Source organism: Mustela nivalis (genome assembly GCF_964662115.1).
Source record: "Mustela nivalis genome assembly, chromosome: 1".
Classification (NCBI taxonomy): Eukaryota; Metazoa; Chordata; class Mammalia; order Carnivora; family Mustelidae; genus Mustela; species Mustela nivalis.
In genome coordinates this window covers 5797691-5812364 of record NC_139020.1, presented here as the reverse complement: position 1 = coordinate 5812364, position 14674 = coordinate 5797691, and the positions used below count along the sequence as shown (strand labels likewise).

At 41.0% G+C, this 14674-nt stretch overlaps 1 protein-coding gene across 11 annotated transcripts in view; it reads right to left on the bottom strand.

Annotated features, from left to right (window-relative positions):
- LCA5L (lebercilin LCA5 like) overlaps positions 1 to 14674 on the bottom strand; it is a 41550-nt gene that overhangs the window by 14634 nt on the left and 12242 nt on the right. For 9 of the 11 annotated variants that reach the window (XR_014302441.1, XR_014302442.1, XM_082697655.1 and 6 more), the window contains 3 exons: positions 5874 to 6214; positions 5461 to 5598; positions 1376 to 1890 (listed from right to left, as the gene is read on the bottom strand). Coding sequence is in view for 9 of the 11 variants with exons in the window: in XM_082697655.1 (XP_082553781.1) it covers positions 1376 to 1890; positions 5461 to 5598; positions 5874 to 6204 (984 nt within the window). In the remaining 2 variants the exon portion in view is untranslated. Of the gene's footprint in view, positions 1 to 1375; positions 1891 to 5449; positions 5599 to 5873; positions 6215 to 14674 lie in introns of those variants that run through there. The other 2 variants (XM_082697662.1, XM_082697663.1) reach the window with 2 other exon arrangements.

Below are 14674 nucleotides of genomic sequence, written 5' to 3'. Positions count from 1 at the left end.
AATTTTTTATTTTTTATAAACATATATTTTTATCCCCAGGGGTACAGGTCTGTGAATCACCAGGTTTACACACTTCACAGCACTCTTTGGTCTGGACTTTGACAAAGGCTTGGCCCAAAGGCCTTTTCTTTCTTTTTTCCCCCATTATAGTATTAATACTTTCTCATTAAAGAAAAGTGGGCAATATGGTAAGCTAGAAGGATGAAATAATCCTAAAAATTCCAGTCCCCAAACTATTAACATTTAAAAAAAATACTACATGTTGTGGCTCATAAGCATTTTCTCCAACCACCAAATGCCCTACAACCAAACAAAATTTCCCATATGACCAAGTGCATCTGATAAGAAGATAGTTCTTGAATTCTTTTTGATTTTGGTTACAGACATAAAACATGAACTACTTAACATATATATGTCAAAATATGTAGATGAGATAAAAATACATTTATTTTTCCCTGACAGACACATGCTAAGATGGGTCCAATATTACTTAGAAGGTCAAATAATAGAACTTTGGATTATAAATTACATGACTGAAAATGAGGCTGCTCATTTTATGGGAGAAAATTGTCTTTAAAAGTAGAGGAAGATTTTTACCAAAGAGGAAATTACCGATAAGAAAGTACATGAAATGAACTTGATATGTTCTTATTTCAAGTTCATAAAAAAATTGGTCTCTTACCATCATATAATAAAGTATTAACAAATTTTAAAAATTTATGCCTGTCCATAGAGACCAAGGACTAACATAACATTGGCAGAATTCTCAGTAGAATCGGAGTGTTCTCCCAAATCATCCCTTATGGTGCAGTCCCTGAGCCTTTGATGACCATGTGCCTTCAGGAAGATCAATGCATTCATGTCAATGATTGTGGTTCCTTTCCCCTCCCTGTTCCCAGGAGCATTATCCGGGAAACACTTCTGTTTCGAACATACCAACAATGTCGGCAGTAGTGAGAAGACAACTGACCGGGGAATATGAGGGATGGGAGAGACGCAGGGGGCAGGCTTTTAGGAAAGTAGGCTTTTAATAAACAATTTAAAGTAGAAGGTTAGCATCGCAGAGGTTTTACCCAGCCCAACCCAACCCAACCCAACCCAAACCAACCCAGTAACCTTTCCAGCACACCAACAAGCTTAGAGAATGGTCATTTCCAGACAAATGAGCCCGGACGCAGAATGAGCTCACTGGACCACAGAAGGAACATCTCCCCTTGCCCCTGGCCCCGACCCCCTCCTTAGACAGCATCACTGGTGTGGCCTGGCAGCAAAGCAGCTAGTAATACTTCACTGCACAGGCATAAGCGTGATGCACATATACCCTCTCCATGTCCATTTTGGGACATTACAATTTCTAGGCCTCTGAAATACAGACCTGTATTTTTTTGTCATTTGCCTCCGTTTTTGTTGTAAGAACAGACAGTCTTTGAGTAAGTTCCTCTCTCTCTGCAAGGTTTTTGTCTTCAGAAAGCTTCTGCAGGGCCTGCAAGGCGTCTTTAGTCTTGAGCAGCTCATTGTCAGCTTCTCGAAGTTTCCGAGATGCACTTCTTTCCTTTTCCTGGGATTTCCTAAGTAGCTGCCTCAAATTTTTTACTTCATTCTGATGTTTTGCCATAATTTGAGGTAGATTATTTTGTGAATTCTCATATTTCCCTATAGCTTTCAAGTGCCTAAGCTGAAGCTGTTTCAAGAACTGGTTTTCTAGGACTGTGACTTCCAACTTACGATGGATATCACCTACTTCGTTTTTTAGCTCTTTAATCTTATGAAGCCTTGCTGACAGTATGCGGTGAGTCATAGCGTCTCTTCTTTGGGTAATCATATTGTTTTGGGAATGTAAATGTGGTGCATTCCAGGTGTGCTTTTTTTCAACTGAGATTTCCTTCTGGCCTGTGTAAGCAGACAATCCAGTTTGTTACTAGTAATACGCATACGGAGGCAGATATGCACGTTTGTGTCCCCCCTCCCCCACCCCCGCACCTGTGCACACGTACACAGGCAAACTAGAGGGGGAAAGAACACATGTAATGAATAGCCATGCTCTAGGGCAGGGACTTCATATGCAGGATGCCTCATACCTCACTCAGGGTCAGCAGGAGTCTATTTAACAGCTGAAGACTGTAAGTCATTTGTCCAAGGTTCCATAACCACAAAGACACACAGCATGGATTGAAAACCAGGTCTTCTTTGGAAAACTTATGCTTATTTCCATTATTAAAGCTATACTAAAAGCCATAATAATAGATATCATTTACTAAGGGTTTACTGTGTGTTAAGCATCAAACTAAATGCTTTATGTAGACTTTCTGATATAACCCTTCTGATAATATGTTATAAAGAAATTCGAGAACAACCTTAGAATCCAGTGTTATATATGATGATCGCATATATTAAAAAAAAAAAAAACCCAGAAAGCCACTGAGCTGCTTAGAGGAATTGTATGGATAGTCCATCTCTCAGTAAGTCCAACATAGACAATTTTCCCCATTACTTTGGACTGGACTTAAAAGGAAGTAGTTAGTTGGCTTGTATTCTGAAGTCTATTTTAAACAAAATGTATCTAAATAATATTACACCCAACTTCTGAGCACCAACCTTGTATAACTGCACTGACTATGTCAAATGTATATGTAACGTCACTGTGTTATCCCTTTTTAAAGATGAATAAACCGATGCTTTGTGAAGTCACTTACCGGTGGGCACACAGCTAGGGGGTGGGGAGACAGAGAACCCAGGTCCCATACGCACGTGCATTCATTTGACGCTTATGTACATATATGTGCACACTGTCTGTGTGTATGTGTGTGTGTGCGTGTGTATTATTATATCCACATTCTGAGAGAGACTGAAACTAGATTCTAGGATCTAAGAAAAACATGGTCTTCATCCCGGAGAGAGAAAGCACTCAGTGGCCAATGTCACTGGAGTCCGAACATTAAGCTATTGGCTCAAGTGTGCACACATCATCTGAGACTCAGCTTAACATGTTTGGTATGGGTGGTGGGAAGGGGGTGCTGCCTGCGATGGAAGTGAGCCAGCAGAAACAGGATGCTTTCGGGGATAAAGCATTTCAGTCGTGACTATGACAGACTAGACGGTGACAACGATCATAGTATCCGCATCATACCAATAATTGATGGACTGGCTTTACAACTATAGTCCCACTAGGAATGATTTCGTAAGGGCTCTGGTTGGATATTTGAGTATTTTGGAATAGGTTTTTGAGTACACTGAAAATTGGAAAGTGGAGGGCTGACTCTAGGACACCTACTGGGACACCAGGCAATTTAATACCTTGGGTGCTGGCTAGGGGAGCCCCAGACCCAGGCAATGTGGGTTGGGCTGGATTACAACAGGGGTGTCAGGTCCTTCATGTTCTACTTGGAAGCCTGACTCGCAGCTTAGAATATTTTACACTCTTGGGTGGTGTGACCTGGTGGAGAGAGGGATTTCCCTGACTAGAAGGACGACGGGTGGTGGGTTCTGTGGGCAGTGGAGACTTCTGTCCCTGTCTTATGCTACACTCACATGATGGGAGGGCAGAGTCAGAAGGAGTGGCTGCCTGGGACGAATCTTGGTGGCCCTGGGAGCACTGGCCAAGGCCCCAGGAGGAAATGTGCATCCGGAGTATGGGTGCTTTGAAAACAGGAAGTATCAGCCTCTTAGTGTGCTTGGACAAGGAGCACATAAGTGATGAGAATGAAGGACCAGAACCCTTCTCTGGTGATCTCATCTGTGTAAGGGTGCCCACCCTCCTCCACCCCCCAAACCTGCCCGAGATTGCATCTTCTGCCTACCTTAGTGGGTGTTTGGGGGAGGATGAACCAGACTGGTCCCCTTCAGAAGGTAAATACACCACTTGTGTTTGAGTGATATAGAATAAATTCATACTACATATTATGCATATTTGTATACTAATTAAGGTTATGGAAAGTTGAAACAGGGTTTAGTCCTTAATGATTTTGTATCTCATTACACTAACCTACACATGTAAGAATGACAAAATTAACAATTTCTTTTTTGTTTTTAAGTTAACGTGTAGTGTATTATTAATTTCAGGGTAGAATGTAGTGACTCATCGGTTGCATACACACCCAGTGCTCATTCCGTCAGGTGCCCTCCTTAGTGCCCATCCCCCCATTACCCCATCCCCCACCCACCTCCAGCGACCCTCAGTTTGTTTGCTAGAGTTAAGTATCTCTTACAATTTCTATCTCATTTCATACAATGAGGCAGATTTGGCCTAATGATTAAACTACTCTTTATGACTGGGAATTGTGGAATAAATGAGGAAACAATTTTTAGAAGTTATCAGGCACTTAGAACCCACAGTTCAGTTCCTATAGAAATAGTTTTATAAATGTTAACTGCTTTTCATGCAGCCCCACAAAAGTGCAGAATCGATATAAAATGTAGTGTATAGAGCCATGACCCCTGTCATAAAACCCTGGGGCCAGACTGTTTCTGAATTATTATTATTATTATTATTATTCTGCTGCATGTACAGTGTTTTCCATAGTACTCCCTGTAGGGTTGGGGACAGCAGACTTTAATCAAAGAATATTTTTGTGAAATATGGGACTCTTCACACTAAGTGAAATGAATAAAGATCAGTCTCATGTTAGTCCAAATCAGGTTTTTGTTGCCAAATCAGTTTGGGTGCCACAGGTATAGAAAATGTTTGATTTTCAGAGTTTTATAAATTACAAATGTGGATAAGAGATTATAACCATGGAGTCTACCCACGATATGGGTTCTATTGTGATAATCTCTTCCAAAGGCCACCAACAGACTTCTTTTGACAGAGTCCTAGGTGAGAGAAGGAACTGGACCTTTCATGTCCTACTGTGGGCCTTTGCCTGTGAGTGTAGGGCTCCCACCTCTCTGGGGAAGGGGCTTTGAGCTTTTTGAGGATCTGGTAGAAGCTCATGGGTCCTTTCTCCCTAGAAAAATTTAAAAATGTAAATAGACACAAAAACATGCAAAGATTTTCAAGGGACTCACAGACATGGGTCTTAGATTAAGAATCCCTACCCTACAGCTGAGAAGAAGGAGCCTGAACATGATTCAGAAGTAGCACAGGGAGTCCTAGGCACGCCTGGTCACAGGAGGCCGGGGGTGGGAGATACGGGGTGAAGGTGACAGTAGGTGTGTTCCACATATAGCATTACATGCGAACGTCTTTTCTAGGTGTGGACTGAGGGCAGCTCTGGTGGTCACAGTGGAAGAGCGTTTCAGCTATTTCTCTATTAGGGGTATTTATAAGCCCAGGATTGCCTAAAACGGAAGGGAGTCATCACGGTCCAGGCAGAGAGGCAGGGAGTGAGGTTAGGGATATCACCAGGCTCCTTCCAGTTAGTTAGGAATGGATGGTGTCAGTACTCGGCCAGTCTGCGAGGGAGTGACATTACCAACAGCCTTTGGAACCACCCCTGTTTCAAAGGATGACCTTTGCCTCACCGCACTTGAAGCCCATCTTCTTGGGGTGTTGAAACAGGTTTTTACATTTCATTGGCAATTCAAACATTGGTTCTTCAGCTGAGATGAAAGGCAAGAAGCCAGTGAGATCCAAGTATCTGTAACGAGGCCACCTGTTAACTAAAAACGGAACCAGCCTCACTCGTGGGCTCCAGGAGGGTGAGATGGGCGAGAGGGCTAGGCTTTACATTTTCAGCCTAACTTCCTGCTGTCTTGTTAGGATTCTTAATTTCTCCATTTCCTAATTCCTTCTATAAAAGTTCACTTATACAGACACATTTCAAATGTGGGAGGATAATAAAACGGAATGTGGTCTACTTAAAATACTAGCGCATTAAATAAAAATGTTATTGGAAACAGAAATTTGGTCTTACTTGGAAAAGACTGCGTCTTACCTTTAGATTGGGAGATTTTAGAGACGTACTTTTTCTTCTCGTCCTTTTCCTCTTTTATCACGGGTTTCTCTAAATAATTTCTATTAAGAGCAGTTTCTGAACATTCAGAGAGAAAGTCTTCTGAGTAATCACAGCGAGAACTTAAACTTCGGCAGGAACACTGGGACCTGCTATAGTCAACACTCCTATCGGAGGCGTGTCCGGGACTGCCACTGGGACAGTCACCTGCGCCCGGGCTGCCCCCGCACTCAGCGGCCAGCCTACCGGGTCCTAATGCCGCACCGGGGAGCTGCCGGTCTATGTCTGTTTCTGCTGGACCAGGCAGAGACATAGTAAACAACCTGACAGAAGAAAAGTATTTTTAGACTTATAGCTACTGACATTAAAATGAACATATGCCTTATTATACTTAACTATAAATGGAGGACTAGGAAAGGGAAACAATACATTCCTTTCAAGTTATTTTCTGGAAAAATCTCAGTTTGGCTTTTATGTTTTCTCCGCATAAGATTTATGAGACCGAACTTTGGTGAGATTATGCTCACAGGCAGTGGAAGATAAAGTTCATATCAGAGAACAACAATGACAACAATTTATGAATTACTGAATTACATCCTCGTTCTCTAAGAATGTTGCCTTTTTTTTTTTTTTTTGCCTTGAAGAAAATGACAGTACTTGGTAGGTGTGGGTGGAACACGGAGGAAAGCCAGACATTATTTGTGGAGATGCACACACTTTTATTTATTAGTGATGAAATTACACTTTTGAGATTAAACATATATTATAGAATACAACTGATGAATCTAGTAGTTCTCTAGGGCTCACATTCATTCTAAATATAAGAGTAATAGTGAGTCCCAGGGATGTACACTTGATCCATAATTATAAGGCTTTTTTACATTTTAATTTTAAAAAATTTGCATTCCTTTCTGTGCTTTATTTAGACTATTATAACATGAAAATAACTTCTCTGATTACATGTTACATGATGACAGAAGGAAGTCAGAAAAACATGCTGATTTGCATGGGAAAATCATCCAAGTATTGGAGGCTTTTTGAAGACAACCTACCCAATGGAAAGTTCACATTTGTTTAATAATGAACTGCCTATATTTGCAGCTACATAAAGACTGGACTTTTATAAATAATGGATTTGGAAAAATCAAAACTCAGTTTGTCTAATTATTATAAACTTAAATATTCAGTGTGAAAAAAACTCTTAGGAATTAAGTAAGAATAAAGTAAAGCAGACTTCAAACAATTGTGTTTAAAAACTGAATATGGAAATGAAATTTGATGAAGTGATCCTAGTTTCTCATCAGAGACAAAAGATCCCACATAGTCCAAAGTCCTTATAACCGAAGTCCATGGCGGAGTAACTTTATTTAATTAAGACCTAGACAGAGTCTCTTTTATTTTGGGTGGATTTGATTCAAACTGAGTACTGTACAAGGTGATTTAAACACAGTAGATCTTCAGGAATGTTTAGGTCATGAAAGTTTTAGTTCAGTGAATTACTCCCCAAAGCAACTTTCACACACTATTTCAGGGTCCATGTAGCTAAAATAAATCTTCGGCCCTTTGTTCTTGGCACCCTGCTTAATTAACATTCAGTGAAAAATAGATTACTGCACTTTACTTCCACTCTATTTTTAAATTCTTGGTTTAGAGCTTAGGCAGCAGTATTGAACTTGACTAAGCTGAGCCACTTGTGTGACAAAAAAGGTCGGTGACAGCGTCTCTCACTCAAGCTCTCCCACATGTGCCCCAAAAGGTCAGCAAGACTTCTTCCTTCCTTTCTGATTGAAGGGCCCTGGGAGAGCCGGCAGCCCACAGTTAAATGCACACTCCCCAAGAACACGAATTTCACAGGAAAGCTGCTCTCTGAGGTGCAGTGAGTCCAGCTCTGAGATCGCTCAGGACAGCCGCTGCACGTAGCTTCTCACATAGCCCTGAGCCACGGTAATTTAGAAAGAGTGATTCCAACATACGCAAACTATTTTTTTTTTGATTTTTTGTTAAGTAATTTCTCTATGCCCAATGTGGGGCTCGAACTCACAACCCTGAGATCAAGAGTAGCGCGCTCCATTGACTGAGGCAGCCTGGCGCCCTTGTACACGGACTTTGGATACTGTTGATAAGCAAGCCCTGAGTTATCTGAAGTGAGAATTTAAAATGGAGACAATATGAAATCAAACAAGAAGGACCCCAAATGTGGGCCCTCCAGAAGGCTGGCTTTGGTTACACGCCAGATGGCTTCGCGTCCCTCTGCAATGTCCCTGCACTAAGGCACAGTAATGCTGCCAGGGGATGTTGCATCAACGCACTTGAAACAAAGGAACTCAGCTCCCAGGGGCTTTACAAGGGTTACTTTCTGTTCACTTAATATCCTCAATTCTTCTGTTTTATCAAGAAAGCAAAAGAGAAATTAGCTGCCATCAGACCCTTCACAACAGGGATCTAACATCCTCTCTACTAAGAGTTATTTTTTTTTTTTAAAGATTTTATTTATTTGACAGAGAGAGAGATCACAAGTAGGCAGAGAGGCAGACAGAGAGAGGGGGAAGCAGGCTCCCTGCTGAGCAGAAAGCCTGATGCGGGGCTCGATCCCAGGACCCTGAGATCATGACCTGAGCTGAAGGCAGAGGCTTTAACCCACTGAGCCACCCAGGCGCCCTCTACTAAGAGTTTTTTGGTTTTTTCCCGTAAATCAGTTTCTGCCTCTTTCTGCCTTGGCTTGACTCTCAAACTTTCTCCTTGTCTCATGGAATACAGGAGGTGGTTCAACATCTCCCCACTACAGAAATCTTAGCCCCAATAAGCCTCCTAACATTAACACTGCTCTTAATCTTTCATGAGTGTTTTTGCTTCCCACATCCTGCGTTCACATCATCCACTCCTGGCCATGTGAAGGGGACAGGCTCAGGCCACGTGAAGGGGACACGCTCAGACGGGTGAAACAGTTGTTCATGTTTTCCCCCTTCAAGGTCAGGAATTTTTTCATTAAGTATCACAGCAGCAAACACCGCACATCCTAAGGCAAAGAATCAATCTTTCCAGACCCATTCTGCTGTGTAACAGGCAAAGATCCTCACTTTTGAACATTTGTAAATGGTTAAGAAGAGACCAAGATGTTGGTGTACGAAATTCCAAAGGTCCAAAAATGTTCCCTTTGGCCCTCAGAGCCTTGCCTGTCCGTGTCCCTGGGAGGAGTTCCTCCTCACCCCTCCTTGCTCATGACTTTAGCTCCGAACTTCCTCCCCCATCCATCCTGATAAATCCACATCACTGCGAGAAGCTCATCTGTGAGAAGAATTTTTGACCAGTTGTTCTTGCCTGACTTCCCCTTCTAAAGCCTTATAAAAATTCCCTCCTCCTTCCTTGTAACACACCTCTGAGAAAGCCATCCCAGTATCATAGGATACAGGCTTAATTCAAGACTGTGTTTCATTTACAGTCACAAATTGTTCAATAGCTACAGGAGTGGGCGTGTCACAATCCAAGGTGACAATACGAAGGAATACCAGCGTGGGTTCAAACCCGAGTCTGTCAATTAGTTAAGCGAGCTTGGCCATCTACACAACGTGATAACAGCACTGATTCCATGGGGTTATTATAGGGAGAAATGAAACAGTGTTTGTAAATACCCATCACGGTATCCATCATGTAGTTTGCAATCAACGAATACTAGTTCCCTCTTGGACAAGTATTTCTGGGACAAATGCTGGGACTCTCCAGCGCCCTGCCTGTGTCTTTATGCGAGAGATGCAAACACAAGTCAGTCTATTTCCCCATTGACTATTTTACTGGGAAAAATTACTTGACTAAAGCCATTTGACTGAAAGCTCCCTGAAGACAGAGGTTGTCTTGTTCCTGTTGTAACTTCAGGCCTAGCAGAGTGCTGCCACATGATCCAGATTTGTAAATGCTTGAATAATGACCACCACCATCCCTGCGGTAGGCTCTATGCCAGCACAGAGGTAAGAGCTTACATATGGTGGATTACTTCATCATGAGGACAGTCCTGTGTATTGGGTACTAGTAACCCTATCTTACAGATGAGTGCACTGAGGCTCTGAAATAACCTGTCCAAGGTCACAGAGCTAGAGTTGGGAGAAGTGAGTTTTGAATCCAGGTCTGTAGGCCTTGAAAATTTTTTCACCTACGCCATGCTACGTGACCCCAAATGGACATCATTTGACCCAATTTATGTATCACTGTAACCTTAAAATGTTCCATTATTTCAAACCCTGTGACAGGCCTATGGGAAAAACTCACTATTCAGCTTTTCTTGTTTTACCTATAGTGTTGAGTCCCAAATCTGAGATTATATTGAAAATTATCACTCATCCCGTAATCTTTCAGATTAATCAGTGCAACTCACTTAGAATCTGACATGACAGGAACAAGGAGATGATGAATGGAAGGTTAGGGCGCTGGAGTATTTTTTTCCAGTTTTGGATTAGAATGTTGAGGGTTGATGACGTGCTTATACTCCACTCCATCTACATTAAAAAAAAATATTCCCTCTGAATCACATGCTTCCAGAGGGCTACAATGAGTTTTGATGCCCCATGTCTGATGTAGCAGAGAGCTAGCCATCTTGGTCTCTTTGTTTAATAAACACTGATATCACAGGAAAAAAAAAAAGGAAAAAATTCTAATGGAAATCCACTGGAGCCAAATAAGCCTTAATATCTCTAAACAATCTCACTCTTAAAACAAGTCTACTAGATTAAAATGTACTCTAATGGAGGGCTTTATAGGTTTAGCTGTAAAAAAGAAGGTGCATCTGAAGAATTATTGTCCTCCTCATTTAGATCTGAAAGAACTATAAGCCTCTATTGATGGCTGAATTGTCCCACTGTACACAGTCTCCTGTGAGTCTCTATTTTGCAAGGTCTCTATGGCTTGGAGACTGAACTGCAGCTCCTTTAAGACGCTTGAAAAAATAATCTCATAAAATTAAAAATGTCCCAATGAGAAGATGCCATATTAACAAAATTGTCTATTAATATTTCCTGCTCATTAATGCAATAGGTATAGTTTTCATGAGATGCAAATGTGGTCTTATTATAGAGAAATCTTTTTTGTGTGTGTGTGGGATGGGTGGATAGAAAATTCTTTATTGTCACCAATTATCTAGTGGATGTAATGTCAGGTTTTTTTTAAGATTATTTATTTGACAGAGAGAGAGCAAGTGAGCACATAAGCAGGGGGTGCAGCAGGCAGAGGCAGAGGGAAAGGGAGAAGCAGGCTCCCCAAGGAGAAGGGAACCCGACATGAGGCTCGATCCCAGGACCCCAGGACCATGACCTGAGCTGAAGGCAGATGCCTAACCAACTGAGCCACCCAGGTGCCCCTTTAATACATTCCTATAGTACATGGTACGAGGCACAGTCAGTCTACTGTTGGTCACTATTATAACCTATAACCTAATCTATTTCACTGATAAAAAACATTAAGTAACTCAGATTAATTACTGGGTTCATTGATCTACACTGCCTCATAATTAAAAAGACACAAATACTTTAGGTGGTAAAAGGGACTTTGCATTGATCAGGTGAAGGGGACTGAGGTCAGGAGATTATCTCTGTGGGCCTGACGTAAACACAAACTATGATTTCAACCCATATCTGTAAGATGTTTTAGAATTTACTAAACTTAAAAGTTGTCATAAATGCTTTACATGGTGCTATGTTCTTTTGAGACAGAGTGTTTCCAACCTAGTGAAGCCACAATGTGGAGTTTACTAGGACTTCTTAATTTCAGTGTTATTAATATCAGCTTTTAGGTAAACTTATGTACTTCCTTCTGCCATAATAAATAGAAAGATAACTGTTCTTAGTATTAGCAGTAGTCTTGGACAAAAACACATCATAAGAAAAATGGGGACCGGATGGTTTCATATTAAGCATTTCAGTAGCAATGGTACCAGCACTTGAATGAGTTTATTAGGTGATTCACCAACACTTAAATGATCATTTTTAATGCATCCAATGGGTCAACATAGTTGCCATACTGACAGCATATATTTCATAAGAAAACTAAATCATAAGCCATTTGGATACAATTTTTTAAACCTCTTTTATTGCATATATAGAAATACAGTATGCAAATGACATGTGATAAACTGCACATATTTGAAGTTTCTGATTTGATCGTTATAGACGCATGCATATACTTGGGAGATGAACACCAACATCCAGAGAGTCGACACGTCCATTGTCTCCAGAAGTTTCCCTCGGCCCCCATGTCATTCCTCTCCCCTGATGCTCCCTGCTCCCCACCTTTACCTCAGACAACCACTGACTATATTTTGCCCCCTTCCGTTTGCATTTCCCACAGTTTTATATGAATGGAATCATACAGTCTGCACTTCTATTTGGTTTGCATCCTTTAACTTGGCGTCATTATTTTGAGATTCATCCAAGTTACTAGGTATATCAAGAATTCATTCTTTTTTTTAAGTGCTGAGTACTATCCAATTGTGTGACTTCTACCACAATTTGTTTGCTCATCACCTGCTGATGGACCTTTCTGCTCTCTTCATTGTTTGCCTATTACAAATAAAACTGCTATGAACATTGATACACAAGTCTTACATATGGGCATAGGATTTCTTTCCTTTGGGGTGAATACCCTGGAATGGAACGACTGGAGCATAAGGTAGGTGTACGTTTAACTTCTTAAGAAACTGCCAAACTGTTTTCCAAAGAGGCTGTACCATTTTGCATTCCCATCAGCAGTGTCTAAGAGTTCCTGCTGTTCCACATTGCTGCTGACACTTGATATGGTCACTCTTTTTAAAAACCTAATAGGTCTGTATAGTGATATCCCATGTGATTTTCATTTTAATTTCCCAAATGACAAATAATATTGAACATCTTTTCATGAGCTTATTTCCCATCCTAACATCTTCCTTTTTTCGGGGGTGGATGGAATGCCTGTTCAACTCTTTTGTCTGTTTTTCGATTGTGTTGCTTGTTTTCTTATGGTTGACTTTTCAGAGCTCTTTTATAATCTGGTCATTAAGTCTTTTATTAGATGTACATTTATTTTAAATTTATTTTTTATTTTCAGCACAACAGTATTCATTATTTTTGCACCACACCCAGTGCTCCACGCAATCCGTGCCCTCTATAATACCCACCACCTCGTACCCCAGTCTCCCACCCCCTGCCCCTTCAAAACCCTCAGATTGTTTTTCAGAGTCCATAGTCTCTCATGGTTCACCTCCCCTTCCAATTTACCCCAACTCCCTTCTCCTCTCTAACTCCCCTTGTCCTCCATGATATTTGTTATGCTCCACCAATAAGTGAAACCATATGATAATTGACTCTCTCTGCTTGACTTATTTCACTCAGCATAATCTCTTCCAGTCCCGTCCATGTTGCTACAAAAGTTGGGTATTCATCCTTTCTGCTGGAGGCATAATACTCCAAAGTGTATATGGACCACATCTTCCTTATCCATTCGTCCGCTGAAGGGCATCTTGGTTCTTTCCACAGTTTGGCAACCGTGGCCATTGCTGCTATGAACATTGGGGTACAGATGGCCCTTCTTTTCACTCCATCTGTATCTTTGGGGTAAATACCCAGGAGTGCAATGGCAGGGTCATAGGGAAGTTCTATTTTTAATTTCTTGAGGAATCTCCACACTGTTCCCCAAAGAGGCTGCACCAACTTGCATTCCCACCAACAGTGTAAGAGGGTTCCCCTTTCTCCACATCCCCTCCAACACATGTTGTTTCCTGTCTGGCTAATTTTGGCCATTCTAACTGGTTAAGGTGATATCTCAATGTAGTTTTAATTTGAATCTCCCTGATGGCTAGTGATGATGAACATTTTTTTATGTGTCTGATAGCCATTTGTATGTCTTTATTGGAGAAGTGTCTGTCCATATCTTCTGCCCATTTTTTGATATGACTGTCTGTTTTGTGTGTGTTGAGTTTGAGGAGTTCATTATAGATCCTGGATATCAACCTTTTTTCTGCACTGTCATTTGCAAATATCTTCTCCCATTCTGTGGGTTGCCTCTTTGTTTTCTTGACTGTTTCCTTGGCTGTGCAAAAGCTTTTGATTTTGATGAAGTCCCAAAAGTTCATCTTTGCTTTTGTTTCCTTTGCCTTTGGAGGCATATCTTGAAAGAAGTTGCTGTGGTTGATATCGAAGAGATTACTGCCTATATTCTCCTCTAGGATTCTGATGGATTCCTGTCTCACATTGAGATCTTTTATCCATTTTGAGTTTATCTTTGTGTATGGTGTAAGAGAATGGTCGAGTTTCATTCTTCTACATATAGCTGCCCAGTTTTCCCAGCACCATTTATTTAAATATGGGCAGCTATATGTAGAAAAATTAGATGTACATTTGCAAATACTTTCTCCAAACTGTGGCTTGTGTTTTCACTCCTTAAAAGTTTCTGAAGATGTTTTTAATTTTGATGAAGCCCAACTGCCAATTTGTTTTTTTATGAATGATCCTTCTGGTGTTACAGCTAAGAAATTTTTACATAACTGGACGGCACAAAGATTTTCTCCCAGAAAGTTTATAGTTTTGCTTTACTTTGATCCATCTTGAGTTAATTATGGTGGATCAGAAATTGATGAAAGTTCATATTTTTAAAATAAGGATATCAATTGTTCTAGCACCATTTCTTGAAGAGACCAACCCTTTCCCACCAAACTGCGTCTGCATCTTTATAACTGAGATGTCTGTACGTGGGTCTATTTCTGTGCTCTCTCTTCTGCTCTGCTCCTCTAGTTCTCTACCTTTACACCAATACAACACTGTTCTGGT